Consider the following 25361-nt stretch of genomic DNA (forward strand, 5'->3'; position numbering starts at 1 on the left):
TCCTGCTGATCCTCTGGTTAACTTTCTGACACACTGACAAACTTTCCTACAGTGGCCATTAATATTTTAATTGTGGGATAATTACAAAGCCTCTATTTTCCCATAAAGGCTGTCCCCTTCTCCACTCCCTCTAATGCCACATCTACCAGACCAGCCAGGCTGGATTCTGCCTCTTCTCCCCATGCATCCCATAGCGCTGGCTCCTCACTGGAGCCTCTCCTGCTGCCCAAACCCCACAGGTGTTCGGAGACACGGACCAAGTGCGGATGACCTCAGAGGGCTCCGACTGCCGCTGCAAGTGCATCATGCGGCCACTGAGCAAGGACGCATGCAGCCGGGTGCGCAGCGGCCGGGCGCGGGTGGAGGACTTCTACACGGTGGAGACCCTGAGCTCCGGCACTGACTGCCGCTGCTCCTGCACGGCGCCACCCTCCTCCCTCAACCCCTGCGAGAATGAGTGGAAGATGGAGAAACTCAAAAAGCAAGCGCCTGAGCTCCTCAAGGTAGGCTTGCTGGGGTGTGGGAGTGAGGGAGTGCCCACAGCCTGCTCTGTGCAGCAGGTGCAGTTGCCACCCCTTCACAGATGAGGAAACTGAGGGCCTCCTGGTCCGAGACCATTCAGCCAGCGAGTGATGGGAGCAGGAATCTCTGCCTAGTTTGCCTCAACAGAGCCCCTTGCCCTCTATCCCAGGGTTCCTGTATTTTGCCCAAACCAATTCATCTGTTGGCATCTATCTAGATTTTAAACTTTGTGGCATTTTATTGTTGTTAGTGTAATATTTTCTGTGTTCAAGCACTACCTGTGTGACAGAAATTGTGTTAAACTCTTCTATACAGTCTTTCCCTGGACCTTTAGACCATGCAATATAGGGTCATTGTCCTCATTTTATAGGCAAGAAAAACGAGGTTTAGAGGATTTAGGTGACATGCCCACACTCAGTCAGTCAGCCTTGAGTCTCTACTTGGTGTGAATTACAAAGATCTCCGTCCTGGGACCAGCAGTTAGTGTAATGGCTATGTCGCTGGACTCCCATGTAGTCAACCGTGGTTCTAGTCCCAGACCCGGCGGCTTAAACTCACACCAGGCATGTGTGCATGTGTGCCCAAGGTCCTGAGAGGAGAATGGAGGAGAAGGGATTGTGGCGTGGCCATCCTGGGGGGTGATTTCTCGTTTTCTGTCTCTCTCTGTCTTTCTGGCGAGCGCACGTGCCCTATAGCAAAAACCTCTCCAAAAAAAAAAAGAGAAAAAGAAACATGTCCCTCCCTTGCCTGCTGGCAGATAGGAAATGAAGCACTACCTCTGCGGGACATGGCTTGGTTAAGCATGTGTGAGCTACTCCATCCCCACTACCAGCCAGGCACCTTTGTGCCATTCATGCCACCATCACCTGGGTGCTTAGTAGACCTGGTGGGGCTGAGATTTGAACCCAGCTCCGGCTACTACAAAGCATATGTTCTAAACCACCTCATTCTCCTATCTTCTTTTGTCTGGTGTCTTTTTAATTTACAGCTTCCTCCAGAAGTGCCTGTTTTTCCTGTTTGGTGTCAAAAACTGGAAGGTTGGGACCAGCAGTTAGCGTAATGGCTATGTCACTGGACTCCCATGTAGTCGACCGCAGTTCGAGTCCCGGACCCAGTGGCTTAAACTCACGCCAGGCACGTGTGCGTGCGTGCCCAAGATCCCAAGAGGAGAATGGAGGAGAAGGGATTGCGGCATGGCCATCCCCCCTGGGGGGTGATTTCTCGCTTTCTATCTCTCTGTCTCTCTCTGTCTGGCGAGCACACGCGCCCTATAGCAAAAAACTCTCCGAAAAACAAAACAAAACAAAAAAGAAAACTGGAAGGTCTGAGCTGTTACCACACTTGTAAGCTACTAGTTTCTGCTGGCAGAAGACATGAGCCTCCTGGGTCAGAGACAAAGGACTGTTACTCACAGCAAATCTACATGTCCTTGCACTGGCTCTCCCAGCCCCAGTTCCCATGGGTGGGATGGTGAGGGTTGGATATCACCTGTACACACGGCGGGCTGTGCTCCAGAAGTGAGTGCTGTGCTTAGAGAGTCCGACTCTTTCAGAGGGCACGGAGCCTGCCCGTTATGTGATGTAGACAGCTACATTGCCGGGAACCACAGTCAGAGCCTCTGCACGCAAGGCATGCAGAATAGCAAAACATGAGGAAGAAGAATCTGTCCCCCAACATTTGGCTACAAATGGTTTATTTAAATTTAGCTTTAGTTTTATTTTTGTAACACCTGAACTAATGCCAAAACTCTCAGAATAGGATGTGTGTGGGGGGTACTACCACACTCTCTTTCCAGGACCTCACTAGGGCCATGCAGACTCAGGCGCCCAGGCCCTAGGCTGGCCTTCATTTATGGGGGCAAACGCAGCTCTGCACACGTCAGCATGCCCAGAACTGAAGTGTAAGAATACTCAACAGGACACAAAGCCTCTTCGTGAACACTGGCTGACTGAACCCTTGCCACAACCTTTGACGAGGGCACTTACAGTGCCAGTTTTACTTGTGGGGGAATCTGAGTCCCAGAGAGGAGTTGTGACTTCCATAAGATCACACAGCAAGAAAGCGGAAAGACTAAGATTTGAACCCAAGAATTCTCTGCCACATCCTCTTGTCCAGCAGAGGGGTCCAGGCACTCTCTGGGCCCCTTAGGTCTTTTCAGTACAGAGAAGCCACGGAGGGGGTGGGTATTGATTCAGTCTTACAGAACTGGAGCAGGCCCAGCCAGGCAGTGGACTGGGCTGCAGTGCCAAAAGCCATGTGGACAGCTATGAGTTCAGATCCCCTGGTCAGCCTGAAAACACACCAGGTGTGCATGTGGGTGCCCAAGATCCTGAGCAGCTACAAGGCTGGGGACAGGAGACTCCACATGATGTGACCCGATTCAGGGTGCTTCTCTCGCTCTCTTCCTCTGTCTCTCGCTCTCTGGTGCATGCACTCTCTATCCGAAGGGGAAAGACAGATACGATCCATAGTGGGTGGGAACTGACTCGCCTGACTGGGGGGAGGAGAGGAGACCCTGCCTCACAGATACCCTGGCGGCAGGAGTGGGTACCCTGCAGGCAGGGAACCTCAAGAGGAGGACATAGACAGTAGGATTAGGGCCAAGGGGCTTCTCCCATTCAGCTTGACTCCCCTCCCTAGGCAGGAGGTTTTCTGTGAGCTTGCCCCAAGGTGGGAGGTTAAGGGGAGCCCACGGGTGGGGCACTTACCCTGCTCTCCCCTCAAGCTAGTGACCCAGCTGTGACTTGGCCCTGGTTGCGTGGTTGTGGGGGCGGGGTGGGGTGGGGTGGGTGGCGAGGGCGTCCTGCCCGTCCCTTTCTCGCGAAGGCTGGCTGCAGGGTATGCCTCTCGCGTCATCTCTACTCCTTTCCTTCTGGGTGCCGACCAGACAGCCCCACCCTTGAAGAGTCCCCAGGCTCATGAGGACATGTCTGCTGACCCCAGCAGTGGCAGTGTGACCAGTGTCGGGCTGAGGGATGGCCCAGGGACTGCAGGAGCCCCAAGGAGGGCGTGGCACTGGAGCTAGGCCTTGAGGGGTATGTAGGAGTCCCACAGGCAGAGAGGTCACGAGGGCATTCTGAGTGACGGCAAGAGAAGTGGGGGTGGCACAGGGTGCCCCCCAGCTCTGCTCTGGTCTCACTGGGCACCTGTCACTTCCTCTAACACAGACTATAGTGAAGGACCAGTTCTAAAAAGATTTTTAACTTTAAAACACGATACAAATGAAATCAGAAGAATGACTTGAAGCAAAAACAGATATGCTCAATGTAAGCTCACCTGATGATTTACGTGTGTGCTTTTGTTTTGTTGGTTATTGCCATTTTGTTTGTTTGTTTGTTTTGTTCTGTTTCTAGTTTTCGCTATGGAGCATGTGTGCTCATGAGAGAGAGGGAAAGTGAGAAATCATACACCCCCCAGGGGATGGCCACTCTGCAGTCCCTTCTCCTCCAGTCTCATCTTCGGACCTTGGGCATGCATGCACACACCTGGTGTGATTTCCAGGCCGCCAGGTCCGGGACTTGAACCACGCAGCTGGCCATGTGGGATCCAGCACCTTATCTCCATGCCGCCTGCTGGCCCATCCAAGGATTTATTGTGAGCGTCAACAAACATAAAATTGTTGTCGGTCGGCTCCTTGGTGCAGCGATATGCACTGCTTGAGCGAAGCTGGAGCCCACTGGTGACGCTGTGGGAAGCCCTGAGTGGGTCAGCCTGAACACACCATCGTGTGCCTGAGTGCCCGGGAGCCAACGGGCTGCAGGGTGGGAGGAGGGATTCCAGCATGGCCAGACCCTGCGGAGGGTACGTGTCTCTCTCATTCTCACGTGTGCACACGCTCTGTCATGAAGAAAGAAAACGATTACTGTCAGGTGCTCTAAGTTCCTAAGGGCCCATGCTCGTCCTCCGAGGCTGCTCTCCCCAGACTGGTAAGGAGCAGTTTGAACGGGCGCAGGCCCACAGCTGCACTTGAGTGGCCGGCTCGGACGGGCTGTGTCTCTCCCACCTCCATGTCCGCACACACTGTGCTCCTCGCCTGGACTGTCCCTTCCTGGGCGTCCTGTGTGCCCCGTGCTCCTCCGTCAGAGCCCGGCGAACCGCACTGCCTGCAGTCCTCCCGAGCACACCCCATCACTGACAAGGCAGTGCCCAGCACTAGAGACCTGGGCGCCTGGGCATCACCACTTGTGTCCCTGATCTGGATGCCAGTCACTGCCCGTGTCCTTGACAGGCTGTGAGGGACTGTGAGGGCCTGTTTGTCTTGCTCATCGCTGTCCTCAGTGCCTGTTCCACAGGAGACATCCGCCAAGCCTGAGGAGGGAGGCAGGGCACAGCATACGGGCCTGACAGCCCGGCTCAGGAAGTGAGAGGCCCCATGTGGGCAGTGGGGAGCCACAGAGCGTCACATAGCAGGGGAGCGACCTGTGGAAGCCAGTGTTGGTGGCCACGAAGGCAGCAGAGTGTAGCCAGGAGCTGCCCCCTTGGCCCTGCATAGTCACGTTTGTCGCCAGTATTCACGAAGCCCTTGCAGTGGGCCAGCCCTGTGCTGAGTGCGGCCCGGAGGTTTCCTCTCCACACCGGGTTATCGCCCCATTTCACAGCAGAGGAATCCGAGGCACAGGTGTGTCTGTGGGCATGGTTCTCAGACCATGCTGAACAGAGCCTGGGGTACCACAAAAGCCCAGGACCAAAGGGAGTTTGTGGGAGCAAAGACAACTCTGGGCCCACACCTGCTTCCCATAGAGCCTCCCACACACCTTCGCTGTTTTAGAGATGAGAGCAGAAACACTAGGAGAAACGCTCCCGGGCTTCAACATGTGAATACCCAGGGAAAGTGGGAGTGAAACTGCTTTGGAAACAGCTGGCAAGGGCCAGACAGGAGCAGGGCTCAGAGCAGGGCCATGAGAGAACTGTCCTTCCCAAGAAGCCAGGAGAGGCTGATTTCCCGGCCGGCCCCTTGTGCCAAGCTTTCCTGACATTCCAGCTGGCATCTTGGCCATCTGGAGGGAATGTCACATCGTGATGAGGAGCGACAGGCAGGGGAAGCAAATGGACAGTTCCTGGAAAAGCCCCAGGCCACTGACCTGTCGTGCAAGCCCCTCCCCCCCTCGCCCCTGTTTCCCCATCTGAACGCAAGACAAGGAGCAGGAAAGAGGTCTGGGTTCTAGGGATCTGGGTCTGCTCTTACCCACATTAGCAGCCGGGCAGCCTGGGCACGTCGCTTCACCTCCGTCACCTGCAGCTTTCTGGTCTGTAAAATGAGGAAGAAAGCTGGGTCGTGGAGTCAGGCCAAGCCAGTGGTTCGTGTGCAGGTGATTTACAACTGTGCCTTATCTGTGGTTCCGCTATCTGGGATTTCAGTTACCCAGAGCCCACCACAGTCCAAAACACAGGTGAGTACAGTACAATGCTTTTTTTTTTTTTAATTGCCAGAGGGTGCACTGGAGAGAGACAGACAGGGGACAGGGAAAAACCCCTTCAATGGGGCTTGGTCACACCACAGTCCTTTCTCCTCTGTTTCTCTGTCCTGTTGGGATTTTGGACACACGTACATGTGCACATGCATCGGGAGTTTTTTCAAGCCAGCAGGGCCAGGATTCGAATGACGTTGGCCACATAGGATCTGGCTCCCTTAACCACTAGGCTATAGGGCCAGCCATATAACAAGGTATTCTGAGAGCTAAAGAGACCATATTTACATACATGATATTGAAGTATGTTGTTGTACTCGTTCTGTTTGAACGAGGTGCCTAGTTTAGAAACTAAACGTTTTCACAGGCATGCGCAGGCAAATGCAGAGTACTGAGACAGTACCTCCACTGGGGGTCTTGGAATGACCTCCCACAAACAACTATATGGGGAGCGGACCACTATATTAGGAAAGCACCCCTGGAGAAATTGGCAGTGATGTGGGGGAAGCGGGCCTAGGGTAGGGGGTGCTGGGTGGGAACGCCCACAAGAGCATGGTCTCAGGCTAAGTGCCAGCCTCTGCCCAGTCCCCAGGGAGGTCCAGAGTGGAGGTGACAGCTCAGTTTGCCTCTATACCAAGCAGCCATTACCTCAGGGTTACCCCAGGAGGGTATACACTCCCTGCCACGGGGAGGCAAGGGGTTCTTTGATGTCACAGATACAAACTGTTAAAAAGGAGGTGCAGAACCAGCCGGTGGCACAGTGGTTAAGGCAGCTGGCTCCCACTTGGCTGACCGCATGGATTGAATCCCAGACCTGGTGGTTTGAAAACTACACTGGGCACATGTGCTGCACGCCCATAACCCTGAGGAGAATGGAGGAGGAGGAATGGCAATGGCTACCCTGCGGGGTATTTTCTCTTGCTCTCTCGAGAACTCGCTCTCTCCCTTGCCAGCAAGTGCATGTGCCCTATAGCAAATAAAAAAGAGGGACGCACAGGGGAGCCAAGGGTGAACTCGAACAACAGTCAGAGGGCCCCGGGGACCTGCACTCCTCCAGTGCTGCGTACGCCCCTTGGGGATTGTTCCCAGGATTAAGCGACAGCCCAGTTGAGCCCTGGCCCAGGGCCCACGTGTAGGAAGGGCTCAGAAGGTGGGACCTGTCACTTTTCTTGCGATTACTAACAGCCGGGGCCTGGTGAGCAGTGGGGACCCTCTGCACCCTCTGTGCCTGGCTGCGGGCTGCACATTTTGCCTAACCTTCCCCCTTCCCTGGGCAGCTGCAGTCTATGGTGGACCTCCTGGAGGGCACCCTGTACAGCATGGACCTAATGAAAGTGCACGCCTACATCCGCAAGGTAGCCTCTCAGATGAACACGCTGGAAGAGGTAAGGGTCGGGCTCAGCCAGAGGCTGGGCTGCTGCAGTATCGGGGAGGTGGGCAAGGGCAGTGTCTGCAGGGGCCTGGGAAATTCTGGTTTGACCCTGCTGGCCATTGGAAGCTGGACTCCAGCTGGGCGTTGGGGGAGGGAGGGCAGGCCCCAGGGTTCAGCCATGAAGATGGGGCAGGTGTGACTGGGCCTACAGGAAAGCAGGAGGCTGGGCGGAGAAACCGAGTCATGCTGGGTGTATGATAGGGGTGTGGAGGGGGCTGGAGTCCTGATCTGTGTGCCAAGATCAGGACTCAGGCTGCACAGCTCCGGGGCACCATTCACATGAGATCCCATGTCAGTGGTGCCCCCTCCCCCGGGTCGGTGTACCATGGCTGGACTGGCCAATCCCTCATGGAGCCAGCTTCATGGTCACTTGCATTAAAGGCCAAAGTGCTCAGTGTCCAGTCCTGGCCAGGGAGAGTGTGCTGAGGGCTGGGCAGGTGGCTGGGACTGCCCCCGGGGACAGGACAGAAGTGGGCGAGCATGAGGGTCCAGGCTGCAGTTCAAGGTTTGCATCTGCTGGCATGGCCTGGCCTCCGCCTGTTTCCTGCATCCGGCCTCTGCTGGGCCGCTGGGAGTCAGGGGATGCGCGGCTGCCAGGAGCGGGCGTGGGGTCTTCCTTTCCCAGCTTCCTTTCTGGAGGGAGGGGGCACTGGGCATCCTGTGCCCAGGGCAGCAGATTAACCCCTTGCTAACTCCCAGGCTGGGTACAGTGGCTTTAGTTACTCAGCAAGTGTTTGGTGAGCACCGACTACTGGCCCAGCCCATGCCAGCTGGGAGAAAGCTGACATTCACTGAATTTCTTCTGTGCGTGTTTCCTGTGCACCTAGTGTATGCCAGGCCCTCCCGCTGTAGGCTCTGAAGTTAGGCTCCTTTGACCTTTTCTTTTGTAATCTCAGGAAATATTAACTCACTTCATGTAGCTGAGCCAGACAATCTGGAAGGTATATCTGCTGGGCCTAGAACAATTCAGAAATGATTTCCACAGCCAAAGAGCAATTACGTTTTAATTATCTTCTGTCTTGCACTATCTGTGCTTTGCTTCTGTTAACCACAGTTTACTAAGTGATAACCCTATGGAAAAAAATAATTTCTTGCCAACCCTGAGCGAAGGTGGACAGAGCGGCCTTGCTCAGGAGGAACTGGCTGCGTCTGCCAAAGGAAAACTCCTCCTAGCAGCTGGGCAGCGATTCGGGGTCCCTCTGCTTTCTTCCCTCATCCCAGTGGTGCTTAACCAGGGGTGACTTTGCCCCCCCAGGGCATTAATGATGTCTGGGCATGTTTTCGGTTTTTACAACGTAGGCAGGAGATGGAGTGGAGGTTTCTGGCTTCTAGTGGGTTAAGGTCAGAGTGTCTGCCTTATGCACAGTCCCCACAATGCACAGGACAGTCCCCAAAGACAAACTGCTGACTGGCAAATGTCAGTGGTGCTGAGGGTGAGGACACCTGCCTTACACTGGCTTCCATCTTCCCCGGGATCTAGTTCCTAATGCACTTGCTTTTATTCTTAATTTGCCAGAGGATACATGCACTTGCTGGAGGGAACAGAGACAGAGAGAGAGAGAAGGAAAGTGAGAAAGCAGCCCTCATGGGGAGCGGTCACTCTGCAGCCACTTCTCCATTTACCTCTCATTTTGGGATTTGGGGCACGCACACGCACCCAGCATGTTTTTCAAACTGCTAGTCTGGTCTGAGACTCGAACCATGCAGTCTGTGTGGCATCTACCCGCCTTAACTACCACGCCACTGGCTGGTCCTCACATGCATTTTCTTGTTTCTTGACCTCTCTGATTCTCACAGTGACCCTGCAATTTACTATGATGAGGATCCCCATTTATTTTTTTATTTTTTTATTTTTTGGAGAGGTTTTTGCTATAGGGCGCGTGTGCTTGCCAGACAGACAGAGAGAGATAGAGAGACAGAAAGTGAGAAATCACTCCCCGGGGAGGTGGCCACATCGCAATCCCTTCTCCTCCATTCTCCTCTCGGGATCTTGGGCACGCACGCACATGCACCCAGCGTGAGTTTAAGCCACCAGGTCCGGGACTCAAACCGCGGTCGACTACGTGGGAGTCCAGCAACATAGCCATTATGCCAACTGCTGGTCCCAAGGATCCCCATTTTACAGGCAAGGGAACTGAGGCCCAGAGAGGCTGTCACTAGCTCGAGGATACCCAGCCAGGACGCAGAGAGCAAGGATTTGAACCCAGGCACACCTGATACCTGTCTGCTGCCTTGTGGTCCCTGAATCAGAGTCACCCGTGGCAGACTGGATGTGACTCACTCCTGGTTATCACATCCTCTGTAAGTTTCTGGGAGTGGATTTCTGAACTCACACTTAGGGTGCTCCGTGGCTTCTCAGCAAAGAGGTGCTTCCTGCATCTGACCACAGTGTGTCCTGCTTTGCTGAAAAGGAATCCCACTAGTTCCTCAGACCTGCTGGGGCTTTGGGGACTAGGGCTGACACCTGCCAGGTGGCCTCGGTTTCCTGAGTCCTGCCCAGTGGGCAAGGCCAGCCTGGGCATCAGCCCAGCAGAGGGGTTTCCTAGGTGATGGGTGATTCATAGGACTCAGGAGTAGAAGGGGGACTGCTAAAGCTCAGCAGGCAGCCAGGACCCCCAGCAAGGGGGAGAGGCTGGGCTCCAGGTCATGGGACGGGCCCATACAGCCAGGAGAGAAGTCCTAGACTTGGTGACCAGGAGGGACCAGAGACTCCTCACCACAAAATTCCAGAGTTTCATTCCATCGAGTATTTTATAAAAATAAGGTACTTACATATTACCTATAAAATTAAAAAATAACTTCTTTTTAGAGGTTTTTGCCTTAGGGTGCATGCACTAGCCAGAGAGAAAGACAGATACAGTGAGAGGGAAAGTGAGAAATCAACCCCTGGGGGGCGACCATGCTGCAATCCCCTGCATTCTTCTCCTGGGATCTTTGGTACACGCACATGTGCCTGGCATGAGTTTTAAGTCACCCGGTCCATGACTCGAACCACAGTCAGCCATGTGGGAGTCCAGCAACATAACTGCTATGTCATCTGCTGGTGGCAATTAAAAAAATAATTTTAAAGTAGTGGGGCTGGCAGGAGGCATGGTGGTTAAAGTGCTGGACTCCCACATGGCTGACCATGGTTCAAGTCCCAGGCCTGGCAACTTGCTTTCTCATTGTTCTTCTCTATCTCTGTCTCTCTGGTCAAATAAATAAATAAATAATACAAACCATTAAGGAAAATATTTTTTAAAAAAAATAGCAAAAAGTGGGAAGCAACATCAATGACCATCAGTATCGGTAAGGGACTGACTAAATAACTTCTGGCCTGCCCATGAAGTGGCAATACTGCTGTGTGGCCTTAAAAGCCCTGAGGAATGGCCGGTCGTGGCGTGAAGGTTAATGTGGCTGGATCCCACATGGCCGACTGGACAGTTAGAGTCCCAGGTCCTGCAGCTTAAAAAACACACTGGGCATGTGTGTGCGTGCTCAAAGTCCCGAGAGGAGAAAGGAGGAAAAGGGATTACGGTGTGACCATTCACCCTGGGAGGCGATAGCCATCTCTCTCTCTCTCTCTCTCTTTCTCTCTCCCCCTGGCAAGTGCATGCACCCTTATAGAAAAATTTAAAATGGACTTGGGAGGCCCAGCCATGTGACTCATGCTGCTGAGACACTGTGTTCCACAAACACCATGTGAGAAGCCTGGGTTTCCTTCTTCAAGAGACAGACAGCTCCATGGCTCCTGCGATTTAGTCATTTTGGGAAAAAGGAAGATGTCCCACTGATAACTGGGCCTCCAGCATACAAAACTCGCGTGTTTGGGAAGAAACTGATCATCCACCAGATGACTAGAAACCGCTGCAGGAGCCTGCAGGAGCACAAGATATATGGGAAAGCAGGAAAATACCTCTCCCACAAGGGAAACAGATAGCTGCTCTTCATCCACACAGAGTTCCATGGAAATCATGGAAATGTCTGATAAAGAATTCAGAACGTTCATAATGGCAAAGCTAACAGAGATGGAAGAGAAGAGAGACAAGGAACTGCTGAAGAGGAAGGAGAAAGGAGTTGAAGAGTTCCAGGAGGTGAGGAAATTTATGCTAGATCTAAAAGAGGAATTTCACACTTTACAAAAGAATCAGATGGAACTGTTAGAGATGAAGGCTATAATACAAGAAGTCAAAATCTCCCTTGAAAGTATTAAAAGCAGACTAGATCATACAGAATATAGAATCTCTAATGTAGAAGAGAAAATGGCTGGCCTAGAAAAATCCACCATGAAGACTGAGAAAATGGCCCAAAAATTTGAGAATAATATGCAAGAAGTACTAGATACAATTAAACATCCAAACATCCGGATAATAGGCATCCCAGAAGGTGAAGAGACTCATAAGGGCATTGATAATCTATTCCATGAAATCCTGCAAGAAAACTTTCCAAACCTGGAGAGGCACTCAAAGATTCAGTCCCAAGAAATACAGAGGACCCCAAATAGAATCAACCCAAGAAGATCTTCTCCAAGACACATTATAGCCAGATTGACCAAAACCACAGACAAAGACAAGATACTAAGACTGGCAAGAGAAAAAAGGCAAGTTACCTACAAAGGGTATCCCATCAGACTAACGGCAGACCTCTCATCGGAAACAATGAGAGCGAGGAGAGAATGGGAAAATGTATTCAAAGTATTAAGGGAAAAGCAATTTCAACCGAGAATTCTGTACCCAGCAAGGTTATCGTTCATTTGGGAAGAAAAGACACGAACTTTCCCAGATAAACAAAACCTGAAAGAATTTACCAGCACCAGACCGGATCTCCAAGAAGTTCTTAAGGGAGTGCTATGTCAGTAAAATTAAATGCAGACACACAGAAATAAGAGTTCAGAAACTAAGAAAATGGGCAACTTAATTGTAGGGCCAAAAGCTGGAGTTGAGTATTACATCCCAGATTTCAATCTGGAACATCGAACCTCAACAGATACAGAAGAAAGATTAAGTACATGAGACTGAACTGATGAAACAGTATTCTACGACTTGACTAAAATATTGCTGCTTTTCTTCTAAGCTTTGTTGTCTGGTTTTAAGGACTTTTGTCCTGTCTTCAGCTATCAATAGATTCATGTTCCGACTATTTGAACAGAATACTAACCTGTTTCTAGGCTTTAAGTTTCAAAGAAATATCCTTACCAGTTCAAAACTGCTTTTCTTGAAACCATCGGCTGATCTTGCTATTGAAAGTAGTTAGATTACTTATGATATTGTGTGACCAACGAAATGTTGGGGGAAAAGGGATTGAAGACAACTGTAGACAGCAGAGATAGTGTAATAAGAGAGTGGAATAGGGCAGAGGGCTAGACATGGGGTAAAAAAACATATATATGAAAGTAGAAATGGAATATAAAAAAAAAATTCAGAGAAAAAAATACTAAAACTGTTACCAAAATTTAAAGAAAAAACTGTGTATTTGATGACCACAGTAAGCTATATAGCCCCAGCTAGGTACCATTTTATAGTATGTTCATTCTACTCACTGAGGTTTATGCCTAAAGTCAGACATGGGTTCTTGTGTATGTAAATATCAGCTGTGCTTGCTATTGCAAATATTTAGACAAATTAAGTTCATTAGCAAATCAATTAAATGGGGGGATAGGCATAGAAAGCAAACAGGGATAACAGAGACAATGGGAGGAGGGTTGGACAGGGCAGAGGGTTAGGGATAGGGAATCAAGGATGGCAAAAAAAGAGAAAAAACTCAAAATATACAAGACATAAGAAATGGAAAATTGTTTGTTGATAACACATATGTTGATATACTTGATTGAGCCAACAGACAATGTATTTTGGATGAAAAATTCATTTTGTATACTGTAATGATGTATAGCATATTAATGTTAAAAATTTAAAAAAAAAAAAAAGAAGCCTGGGTTTGATTCCCAGTCCAACCTAAAGGCCAGGTGTGATGACCACACCTGTAAACACAGCAACTCATGAGATTGAGACAGGAAGACACGTGCTCGAAGCTGATCTGAGCAACATAGTCAGACTTTCTTTAAAAAAAAAAAAAAAAAAAAGTGTCGGTGAGGCTAGCAGATGGTGTAGTGGTTAAGGTACTGGACTCCCACATGATAGACCGCAGTTCGAGTCCTGGACCTGGCGACTTGAAAATCATGCCGGCACATGTGTGTGCAAGCCCAAAATCCTAAGAGGAGAACGGAGAAGAGATTGTGGTATAGTCATCCCCCTTGCAGGATGATTTCTCCCTTTCCCTCTGTCTCTCTTTGGTGAGCTCACATACCCTATGGCAAAAACAAAAAATATTTTAAAACTATTTAAAAAATCAAGGGGGTGTGGTAGAGCATGCCTGCAGTTCCTGCTAGGAAGCTGAGGCAGAGGATCGAGACAACAAGACCCTGCCTAACAAAACCAACTGAAGAAAGCACCGGGGAACGCTGTGTAGTGCTGTAGAGCAGATCCCCAAATAGGCTGTTCAGTGAAGAAGCAAAGTGCCAGGAATATTTGTGCACATAAACGTTTGTCCCTGTGTGTGTACAGATCGTCTTTCAAAGGATGCATAAGAAATCCGTAACAATTTTTTGGCACTGAGAAACAAAGGGCTTGAGGGACTGGCAGGTGGCGTGGTGGTTAAGGGCGCCAGACTCCCACATGACTGACCAGAGTTCGAGTCCTGGACCTGGTGGCTTGCTTTCTCACTTTCTCTCTCTCTCTTCCTCTGTCCCTCTCTGGTCAAATTTACATAAATAAATAAATATCGTTAAATGAAATCATTCTTATAAAAAGAAAGAACTTGAGGAAGACATATTTTTATACCCGTTTATATCTCTTAATTTAGTACCACGTACCTATAGTATCCATTTCTTCACTCTGTAAAGACCCCTCCCCGCCCCCAGTAAGCACGGGGTCTCTAAGAGCATGCTCTGCTCCACGCACCAGTGCCGCCCCCACATCCCATGCCCTGCTCAGGAGACTGGGCAGCAAGGCCCAATGGTGGAAGCTGGGGTGTCCCTGCGGAGCAAGGGTGCCCAGGACACTGGCCAGGGACAGACCTCCAACCCTGCCCCCACAGAGCATCAAGGCCAACCTGAGCCGGGACAATGAAGTGGTGCAGGAGGGCTTGCGCCACCTCAGCGAGCAGCTGAAACTCTACGAGAACCACTCAGCCATCATGACGAGCATCAAGAAGGAGCTGTCCAGCCTGGGCCTGCAGCTGCTGCAGAAGGACTCAGCAGCTGCCCCTGCCCCAGCCTCGGCTGCGCACCCCGGGAGCAAAGCTCAGGTAAGGCTCCCACTCCAATGTTGGGGCTGGAGGTGGCTGAGTCTGTAGCAGTGTGCTAAGACCTCAGCCCTGTGGGCCAGCTTGGTGGGGTAGGGGTCACAGGACAGGGCTGAGAGCTGTCTAAGCTAGAGAGTCCAGGGGGAAGAAGTGTCTGCCATACTCTGAGCGCGTTCAGCACAGGTTTGCTGGGGCAGATAAGCAGATCCAGCCATGGGACTGGCCCCTAGGCCAGGTGTTTGGCAATATTCTCACTTCCAAGTTCCCAAACCACTGGGGCAAGGGTGACCTGGCCCTAGGAGACCAGATCTCCTGCAGCAAAACTGTTGCTAGCCTCCCTTGCTGTGGCTGGACCCCTGGCTGGGTCGGGCCTGCTTAGGAGCAGTTGGGCAGTGCCTTGGGGGTCCCAAAGACTAATACCTGCTCATCTGACCCTGGAGTGGAGAACTGCAATAAAGGCCCAGGTGTTCCACCTTCAAGCTCAGGCCACAGAGTGAGCAGAGGCAGTAATTTGGTCACCAGGCCAGGCCACGCATCACAGATGGCACCTTTATGCACGGTCCCCAAGTCCCTTCCTTCAGACAGGCACATCGCAAACATGGCTCTCCCTCAGCCAGTCAATTAGAAAAAGGAGCCACCTTGGGATGAACGAATTGCACAAAGGCTCCTTCCTTCCTAGACGCACGCCGAGGGGTATGGTATGGCACTGCGAGTGTAGACTAGATTTCAACCCCATCCACCCACCTTCTGCTGGTCGCCTGTGTGCAGGACACAGCCACACCACTGTTCACAGAGGCCTTGTGTTTTTCGTGAGTGGAGGGAGCTGGCACCTGAATCCTTACTCTAAACCTCGTGAAGAGGGACGATCCCCGCCCGACTGGCAGATGAGGTGACGTGGAGAGAGGTGACGGCTGGGACGTCTGGGTCTGCGTGACTGCCGGGCTGTGCCCCTCCTCCCCACCCTCCTCCTGTGCTGACATTGTGATAATGGGCCCTTTGTGTCGGCCGGGACCGCCTAGATGCCGATAATGTGGGGGAGGCAGTTGCACAGGCACGACGAATCCTGCTTTGGCAGTGGCCCAGAGGCGCCCAGATACTGTACGCGTTACTGCCAGAGCTTCTGCCTAACAATGGGTGACATCACAGCCCTGTGTTCCTGCGCCAGGCGGCCTCACAGGCATCTACATAGGAAGTGACGCCGGCAAGTGCGTGTCCTGGGGGTAGGGTGACCATCCATCCCAGTTTTGCACGGGACTGACGCGTTTCCTAGGATGCAGGACTTCCGGTACTCAAACCAGGAAAGTTCCGGCATGCTGGGGTGAGTGGGCCACCCTGTCTGAGGGCCTGAGCCCTCTCCTCGGCCCTAAGGCCACTGAGTGAGGGGACAGGTTGAGATGCTGACCAGGCGGGCAAGGCTGCTTCCTCTGGCGGCCGGACGCAGCCAGGAAATGGGACAGGAGTCTAATAGGGCATGTTGGGAGTCAAGCCAGCAAGAGGGCTGGGTGGGGAGACCAAGGCAAGCTGGTCCTGGGTGTGGCCCTGTGAGAAGGTAAGGAGAGCTGGGACTCATGAGCACTGGGGAGAGCCACTTCCAGCCCCCACAGGCTGAGCTCTGAGCCTCGACAACGTCCTATCTACCGCCCCCGAAGCCTGAGACCTCCCTTCTCTCCCAGGACACAGTCGGAGGGAAAGGCAAGGGCACCAACAAATACGGCAGCGTGCAGAAGAGCCTGGTAGACCGAGGCCTCCCGAAACCTCCTAAGGAGAAGCTGCTGAAGGTGGAGAAGCTGAGGAAGGAGAGCGGCAGGGGCAGGTTCCTCCAGCCCACGGCCAAGCCCCGGGCCCTGGCCCAGCAGCAGGCTGTGATCCGGGGCTTCACCTACTACAAGGCAGGCCAGAAAGAGGCAACTGACGCTGTGGCTGGTGAGTTAGGGGGGAGCCACCCCCACCCAGGCACCCCAGGTCCCCTCTGCAGTCAGGCGTCCCCAGATTTCAACTTCGCCCGTTGATTGCCTAGTGGGGCCTCTTGCCCGTCTACACAGCGGGGATGCTCCACTCGTGGGGTGCTGGGGAGGAAATGGAGCCACGCAAAGGGCCGTGCAGTTTCTTCCCAGAATTTAAAGTCATCTTCACGTTCACTGGACTTCCCTTTATTCGTTCAAAGATTTGCTGAAGGTCTGCTGTGTACCAGGTGACAGGGAGTGACATAGAGGTCTCTGTCCCCACAGAGCTCACAGTCTAGTGAGAAAAACCATACCCGAGACCAGGCAGCCGTCACAGGTGGGTGGGAGAACACAGGGCCTGGGAGGTGACAGGTCCCCTCAGGGTACCTCTCATTTCTAGACTGGCCCCTCCAGCACCTCCCTCCTACATCCCAAAGAAGGGTCCCCCAGACTCTTGTATTTCCTGCCTCTCCCTGCCGGGTCATAGGGAAGGGCACCAAAGTGATTAACTGAGAAATAAGGGACAGAAGTCCCATGAGCCCCCAAAGTTCCGAACGGTCCCTGCTGGCCGTGGCTCCTGATCCCCCTCGAAGACCCTCTCAGATACTGGCTGTCCTCCCATGCTCTGAGGAGTGCCCCAGACCTGTGCCTTTTCCTGGACCACCCCCTCCAAGGAAGTCCCCGGGAGCCAGGCCAGAGTCCCCTTGTTTCCTCTCAGTCAAGGCCTCCTCTCCAGCCCCTGGAGCCAGCTGCAGGCCTGAGCCTGCCAGCACTGCCTGGCCCCGGCCCGGCACCTCTGACCCCGGCTGAGGCACTGTCCCAGGACAGCTGCGGGCACCTGGCTCTGCCAGCAGGACCCGTGGGAACAGGCCCCTGGTCTGGCAGGGGCCTGACCAGAGGGACTGCCCTGTGCTGCCAGGGCCCAGGCTGCAGGGGCGTCCTCAGCAGGGCCTGGCCAGTCCCCTGTGTAAAAAGGAAGGCCAGCCGGAGGGAAAAAGAAGAAGTGAGGCGCCATCTTCATCCTTGCCCTCCTCCAGCTGGCCATACAGTGTCCCCCCAAGGCCCAGACACCATTCCTTTGTCCCTGGTGTCACACACCGTGTTCCCACGTGGGAACTCACACATGCTGTCATATCTGAGGCTGGCACAGCCATGCTCCACAGGCGAGGAGACGAGCTCAGGGAAGGGACTGGCTCCGTTTCACGGGGGTGGTGGCGAGCAGGACTGGAGCCAGGCCTAACCCTAACCCTTCACAGCTGTCCCTGAGGGTGAGGGACCTTTGTCCCTTGGCCACATGGCATGAGTCTTCCTGCTTTTCCTATGCAGACCTCATTCATCCCAGCCCCGAGAAGTGTGGGGATCAGGCATGCTCCAGAAGTGGCCCCGAAACCAGGCCCCACAGGAGCTGCAAAGACACCTGGGGACCTGAGGTGACAGGAAGCTGGCTGCAGCTGCCCTCCCCACCTGGGGTGGCAAAGCTGGGCAATGAAACTCGAGGCTGGGCGGGCTCTGGGGAGAGGAGAGGGAGAAAGCCTGGGAAGGGCAGCCAGGGCTTCTGCCTCCCGGGGCTGGGTCAGGAGATGGAAGGCGGAGTTGGTAGCAAGTGACCGACATGGAAGGAGGGAAAGGACGCTCAGACTGCACCTCCCCTGACTGGGGCCTGCGTAAGCATTGTGTAGACACTTTTTTTTTTTTTTTTTTTTTAAGTTTTGCTAAGGGAGAGCATGCTCACTGGAGAGAGGGAAGAGGAAAGTGAGAAATCACCCCCCAGGAGGGATGACCATGCCATAATCCCTTCTCCTCCATTCTCCTCCCAGGATTTTGGGCAGGCACACACACATGCACACATGTCCAGCATGATTTTCAAGCTGTCGGGTCCAGGACTTGAACTGCAAAATCAGCTATGTGAGATCTAGCCTCCATAATCTCCACACCACCTGTTGGCCTACATTCTGAATACACTTTGCTCTAAACACAACATCCAGCAAGGTGGGCCTCATTCCTCTGGTTTCACCATCAGGGCACCTGCCTGGGTCCCCTGGGGAGTCACAGAACTGGGCTTGGAGCCCCTCTGCTGACCACGGAGTCCTCCCAATTCTTATATGAAGGCTTTTCCTTCCTTTGGGGCGTGGGGCAGCTGCAAAGAGGCCTCCTGCTTTCTTCCCCCCATGGCCCCGAGCTGCTGGGAGCCCAGTGAGCCTGGGGAGACCCCCAAGCAGCAGCAAGGCCCCTGTGACGTGAGTGCAGGTCTTCTGTCCACAGACAATGCCCTCAAAGGCCCTTCCTGGCTGGAGCAGCTGCCGCCCAAGGTGGAGGGCCGGCCACCTGAGCCCAACTCAGCCACCGAGCAGGACGACATTGGGCCCAGGACCTCAGAGGGCATGGACTTGGCCCCTGGCATGCCTACCTCAGACCCCACCACCACCACCACCACCACCCCAGCTCCCACCTCCAGTCCTCTGCCCACCGAGCCACCTTCACGCCCAGAAGTCCCTGGCCAAGGTGAGTAAACCTCACAGGGGTACAAACCACAGCCTTCATCCTCACGCTAAGAGTGGTCTTTCCTTTCCTTTCATAATATCCCACCTCCCCTTTTCTGTGGCCAGATGCATATGTTCACCAGAGAGAGACAGAGACAAGGAGAGGGGAAAAGCGTGTTCTAATGGGGCATGGTCATGCCACAGTCTCATCTCCATTTCTCATCCTGTGGGGATCTGGGGCATGCACACACTCATGTACCCGGAGTGTTTTACAAACTGTCAGGAGCTGGGATTCGAGTCACAGTGGATCATATGGGCTCCAGGTCCCTTAACCACTAGGCTATAGGACTGGTCTTGGTTTTCTTCTTGCTTTAATTTACATATTGATTTCCTCCATGAGCGAGGCGAGGGGAGGGAATGCCCCAATAGGGTCTGATGCCACGATCACCCCAGCCGCAGTTAGCCCCGGACCATGGGCATCCATGTGCTGGGCTTACTCAGGGAGTCTCCAGATGTGAGTCCCCTGTGGGATCGCCTCACAGAGCGCTGCATTTTCACTACCGTGCCACCATCTGACTCCAGTGTTTACTGTTTTTTTTCATTTTAGAGAGATTTGTGCTATAGGATATGTCTGCTTGCACACGTAGAGAGACAGACAGAAAGTGAGAAAGAGACAGAGAGATAGAAAGCATGAAATCACTCCCCTGGGGGGATGGCCACACTGCAATCCCTTCTCCTCCATTCTTCTCTTGGGATTTTGGGCATGTGTACACATGTTCCCAGTGTGAATTTTAAGCCGCCGGGTCTGGGACTCAAACTACAGTCGACTACCTGGGAGTCCAGCAACGTAACTATTATGCCATCTTCTGGTCCCAATTTTTAAAGGGTTACTAGGGAAAAAAAAGAGAGAGACTATGGGACAGAAGTGTGTAGTCTGCAAAGCCTGAAATATTTACTGTCTGGGCCTTCATAGACAAATGTTGCTGACATTTTAAGTGGTTGTAAAAACAGGCATATTTTCAACAAGCTCTTCTTAAAATGCCACCTAGAATCCCATCATCAAATCCAGCAGCTATCTCTTCTCTTTATTTCATCATCCATGCAGTCTTTGGCCCTGGCGTTAGGTCCACATTTACAGTTTTGATGCGTGTCCCATGGCAGTAATTTTCCTTCTTAGGTCATGGGCCCCTTCATTCTGGAAGGTAAACCAGTTGTCTGATAACAAGCCCTCAAACCATCCCCAGCAGCTGTCTGTGTGCATTCCCCTTCTAGGGCATTTTCCTGAAAGATTACCAGTGATGTGGCCAAGAGCGACAGCCGAAGTGGTTTTATCACAGCACTGTGTCTGTAACAGACAACTGGAACTAAAGAGCTGAACCTGGGGGCCAGCCAGTGGTGTGGTGGTAAAGGCAGCTGGATCCCACATGACTGACTGCCACTGCATGGTTCAAGTCCCTGCCCTGTGGCTTGAGAAATATACTAGGCATGTGTGTATGTGTGACCAAAGTCCCAGGAATGGAAGAGAAGGGATTGCAGTGCAGCCATCCCCCAGTGGTGCTTTTTCACATCTCTCCCTCCCTTTGTCTCTGTCCAGCAAATGCATGCACCCTCTGGCAGATTGAAAAAAAAAAGACTTGACCCCAGGGGACTGGTTAAGTAAATGAAAAGGCACAGCTGTCCAGTGGCCTAGCAGGACCTTGAAATCACTTACTTAAAGGCTAGTTGGGCCCAGCTGCAGTCACATGGGAGGCTCTGGTTCAATTTCCAGCCCAACCTATAAAGCTGAATGCACCCTCTTGTTCTGTGTCTCTCTGGTCACATTTTTAAAATAATAACAATGATGAATAAAAAATTAAATAAAATAATTCTTTAAATAAAAGAAGGGGCCAGCAGGTGGTATGGTGGTTGAAGCAGACCACCACACGGCTGACTGCAGTTCAAGTCCTGGACCTGGTTTTTAAAGCCATCATACACACATACCCCTCAGCTATTTAATGATGTGAAACATTTCTCCATAAAAGGAAAAAAATCAGGATATATATAACTATATTTGGATGAATCTGGGTTTTTCTGTAGCTTATAAAAGTATCCCTGCATGATTGTATATACCAAGAAAAAAAGAAGAAATTACCATGTTTAAAATTTTCTTTGAAAAATTAATATATTTAGTTTTTTAATTTTTAATTTATTTTAAGAAATTCTATGCATTTTAATTGATAAAAATTGTACCTATGTATGTATGTATGATGTACAATATGATTTTTCTTTTAGATTTTTGCCATAGGGCATGTATGCTCACTGGAGAGACAGTGAGAGGGAAAGTGAGGAATCACCACCCAGGGAGGGCGGCCGTGCCACAATCCCTTCTCCTCCATTCTCCTCGTGGGATTTTGGACACATATCCAAACATGCCCAGCGTGCTTCTCAAGTGCCAGGTCTAGGACTCAAACCGCAAAATCATCCATGTGGGATCCAGCTGCCTTAATCACCATGCCACTGGCTGGACCACGTTTGGTTTTTTTTGGCATGGTGAGAACATTTATGACTATATGAAATATTGAACTCACTCCTCTAACTGACCAGTGTCTCCAGTCTCCCATCCACTGGTGACCACCGTCCTCTCTGCTTCCACGAGTCTGACTTCTGTAGATCCCGCATGCAGTGTATAATGGGATTCGGGACGGCTTTCATCTTCTCCGTTCTCCTTCTCTGAAGGCTCCGTGTTTTCCAGAGTGCTCGGGCATTGCCTTGATTATGAGCAAGTGGGGGAGTCCACAGTCAGAACCTCTGGGGGGCCTTCAGTTTGGTCCAGATGACGTCACCGGGACCGTGGCTCCAGCTCGGGGCCCGTGGGTCTGCACACCCAATGCTGTGTCCCTCGCTCCCCACAGGCAGAGAGGCCAGCTGCGAGGGCACCCTCCGGGCCGTGGACCCCCCTGTGAGGCACCACAGCTACGGGCGCCACGAGGGAGCCTGGATGAAGGACCCCGCAGCTCCGGACGACAGGATCTACGTCACCAACTACTACTATGGAAACAGCCTGGTGGAGTTCCGCAACCTGGAGAACTTCAAGCAAGGTTGGCCCGAGATGGGAGGAGACAGGGCATGGCAGCCCGGGAGGGCCCAGCCTGGCCTCGCTCTAGAAGGCCAGCTACAGCCAGAGGGAGGTTTGGGGACACTGCTGGGGGCCCAGCCTGATCCGCAGCACCGGTATGTGCCGGGAGCGGCGGGGAAGATGGGTGTGGGCCTGCCCTCTGGAAGGTACCTCAGCATCAAGGGGGGCATGCCCATTTCACTTGCCCAGCGCTCACCCTGTGCTGTCCGCCTATGCCAGGTCATGGTAGCTTCCTGGGGCTTATCACCTGTTTTACAGGTAAGCAGGCCCCAGGCCTTAGAGGAGCTGCCGGCCTGGGCAGGGGCCAAGATGAGCCCTCAGCACAGGGAAGGGCAGGACTTTGGTTATCAGATCTGTGACATGGTCGGGGATGGAGTTGTTTTTTAGACAAGGCTTCCAGAAAGCCACAGTCTGGCCCAGGAGACACAGGTGTAGAGAGACATTTGGGATATGGCAATGGACAGAGAGCTCAGGGAGCTGTGGGAGCCCAGCCTGGAGATCCAGGAAGACTTCCCAGGGGAGTTGCTGCTGAGCTGAGGAAGAACAGGAGGAAGCCATGCAGAAGGGAGAGGGGAGAGGGAAGGGTGTTGCAGGCAGAAGGCCCAGAATGAGAGGAAGTTGGTAGCATGGCAGTGGGAGGGCTGCTAGTGCAGGAGCGTAGGCTGGGGCAGACTCCGTGAGCCACGAGAAGGAATCTGGACTTACCCTGACAGCCATGGAGTCACAGAGTGTGGCCCGAGCAGCTGAAGCCCTTCCCCTGCCAGCTCTAAATTGGCCTGCTTTCTGCCTTGAGCAACTCACAGGCTGGTGGAGGAAGCCAGTGATAAGTGTCAAGGCAAAGGATTATGGGGGACTAAAGGAAAGGCCCTTACTCAGCCTAAGGAAGTCCAGGAAGGCTTCCTGGAGGAAGTAACATTGAGGGCTCTGCATGATAGGCATGCACTCCCCGAGCAGATTGAATGGGGACTGGCAGTTCAGACAGAAGGGGCAGGAGGGGGAAAGGCCCTGCAACAGAGTGAGGGGGCTGGCACCACCATGTCTGAGTGACCGGGTGACCTCAGCCTCTGAGCCTGTTTCCTCATAGCAAAGGGGATGAGGATAGCAGCTCCTCCACAGGACTGTCCCGAGACCAAGTAACCGGCCCAGCCCCAGCTCCAGCCACAAGGTCCACTCTGGGTATCAGTTGCTTGCTGGGGGCCACTCCAGAGCCCACGGGGTTTCTCCCCGGCAGGCAGGGTGGCTGGGGTTGCCCAGGAGCCCTGCAGTGACCACCTCCCTCCACTCGCAGGCCGCTGGAGTAACATGTACAAGCTGCCCTACAACTGGATTGGCACGGGCCACGTGGTGTACCAGGGCGCCTTCTTCTACAACCGCGCCTTCACCAAGAACATCATCAAGTACGACCTGCGCCAGCGCTTCGTGGCCTCCTGGGCGCTGCTGCCCGACGTGGTGTACGAGGACACCACGCCCTGGAAGTGGCGCGGCCACTCAGACATCGACTTCGCGGTGGACGAGAGCGGCCTGTGGGTCATCTACCCCGCCGTGGACGACCAGGACGAGGCCCAGCCGGAGGTGATCGTGCTGAGCCGCCTGGACCCAGGCGACCTCTCCGTGCACCGGGAGACCACGTGGAAGACGCGGCTGCGGCGGAATTCCTATGGGAACTGCTTCCTGGTGTGCGGCATCTTGTATGCCGTGGACACCTACAACCAGCACGAGGGCCAGGTTGCCTACGCCTTCGACACACACACGGGCACCGACGCACGCCCCCAGCTGCCCTTCCTCAACGAGCATGCCTACACCACCCAGATCGACTACAACCCCAAGGAGCGGGTGCTGTACGCCTGGGACAACGGCCACCAGCTCACCTACACCCTCCACTTCGTGGGCTGAGTGGGGAGCCAAGCACACGGGCCAGGGCAGCAGCAGGGGAGGGTGCTCCTCACAGCAACTCTGCCCCCGACCCGGCCCATATTTATTGGGGGCAGCCTGGGCTAGGCTGGAGGACACGAGCCTTAGCACCAGTGGTTGGTCCCGCTTCTCCCTGCCAAGCTCTGTGCCAGCGCTTTGCATGCACGTCCCCGCCGGATGCCCCTGCTCCTTGGAGGCAGAGATCATGAGCCCATGTAACAGCAGAGGAGACGGAGGCTGGAGGCAACAGCTCTTGCCTGATGCTCCCGATGCGACCAGGAAGGCTGTGCTCTCACTACAGCCCCGTTTTACAGATGAGGAGACTTCTCTTGTTCTCTCAATTTTGTTTCCCACCCCAGGGCTGCTCAAATTGGCGGCCTCTGGGACCAGCAGTTAGTGTAATGGCTATGTCGCTGGATTCCCATGTAGCCGACTGAGGTTGGAGGCCCGGACCCGGTGGCTTAAACTCACGCCGGGCGCGTGTGCGTGCGTGCCCAAGATCCCGAGAGGAGAATGGAGGAGAAGGGATTGTGGTGTGGCCATCCCCCCTGGGGGGTGATTTCTCTCTTTCTGTCTCTCTCTGGCTCTCTGGCAAACGCATGCGCCCTATAGCAAAAACCTTTCCAAAAAAAAAATCAGCGGCCTCTGGGCTCAACACACACGTGTTGGGTGGAGGCTCCGACTCTGCCCGCCACCCCAGGCCCCGGTTCTGCCTGAGCCCCATCAGTGGCCCTGGCTTTTGGGCCCCTTGGCCAATGTCCCTGCTTCTTGCCTAGCCAGCTCCCCTGCCCCACCCACTGGTGTCCTGCCGCATTCCAAACTGCTACCATCACCTAGCCACTGAGCAGAAACCACACCCCAGGAGACAACACTGGCTCCTGGTCCCGGCCCCTCCCTCTGCGCTCGTTTTGGTTTTCTCGTGTTCTCCATCAGTGCCGTCATCTGTTTCTGCAGCAGCAGCTGAGGAGGCCGCAGGCAGCTGCCCCCAGGGTGGGAGCCGGCCGAGTTCCCACTCCACCCGAGTGCTGGCTTTGGCCACATACCCAGGCCTCAGGCCCCTCTCTGGCCCTTCCAGAGCCTTGGGTCCTGGGGTCCACCTTGTTCTTTTGGGGCCTTCAAACCCACAACATATACTCAGGGATACCAGGGTCAGGCCCTCGGCCCTCGGTTAGTGTGGTACCAGGATGGCGCAGGGCCCCTCCTGGTCAGTCCTGACCCGGTCATTTATGGGCTGGTGAGCAGCCTGGGGACTAGAAAGGACAGTGGGTCTGA

General features: G+C 53.4%; 1 protein-coding gene across 2 annotated transcripts in view; it reads left to right on the forward strand.

The window, feature by feature from the left end:
• OLFML2A (olfactomedin like 2A) overlaps positions 1-24538 on the forward strand; it is a 33146-nt gene extending 8608 nt beyond the window's left edge. Inside the window, exons 2-8 of one of the 2 annotated variants that reach the window (XM_027775598.1) lie at positions 240-503; positions 7208-7315; positions 14434-14643; positions 16314-16563; positions 18831-19085; positions 21955-22140; positions 23467-24538. In XM_027775598.1, coding sequence (XP_027631399.1) covers positions 240-503; positions 7208-7315; positions 14434-14643; positions 16314-16563; positions 18831-19085; positions 21955-22140; positions 23467-24071 — 1878 coding nt within the window. In that variant the 3' untranslated portion in view covers positions 24072-24538. The remainder of the gene's footprint in view (positions 1-239; positions 504-7207; positions 7316-14433; positions 14644-16313; positions 16564-18830; positions 19086-21954; positions 22141-23466) is intronic. The other variant, XM_006158234.3, reaches the window with a different exon arrangement.
• Positions 24539-25361: the final 823 nt, after the last annotated feature.

This window comes from Tupaia chinensis, unplaced genomic scaffold, assembly GCF_000334495.1.
Source record: "Tupaia chinensis unplaced genomic scaffold, TupChi_1.0 Scaffold000575_1, whole genome shotgun sequence".
Classification (NCBI taxonomy): domain Eukaryota; kingdom Metazoa; phylum Chordata; class Mammalia; order Scandentia; family Tupaiidae; genus Tupaia; species Tupaia belangeri.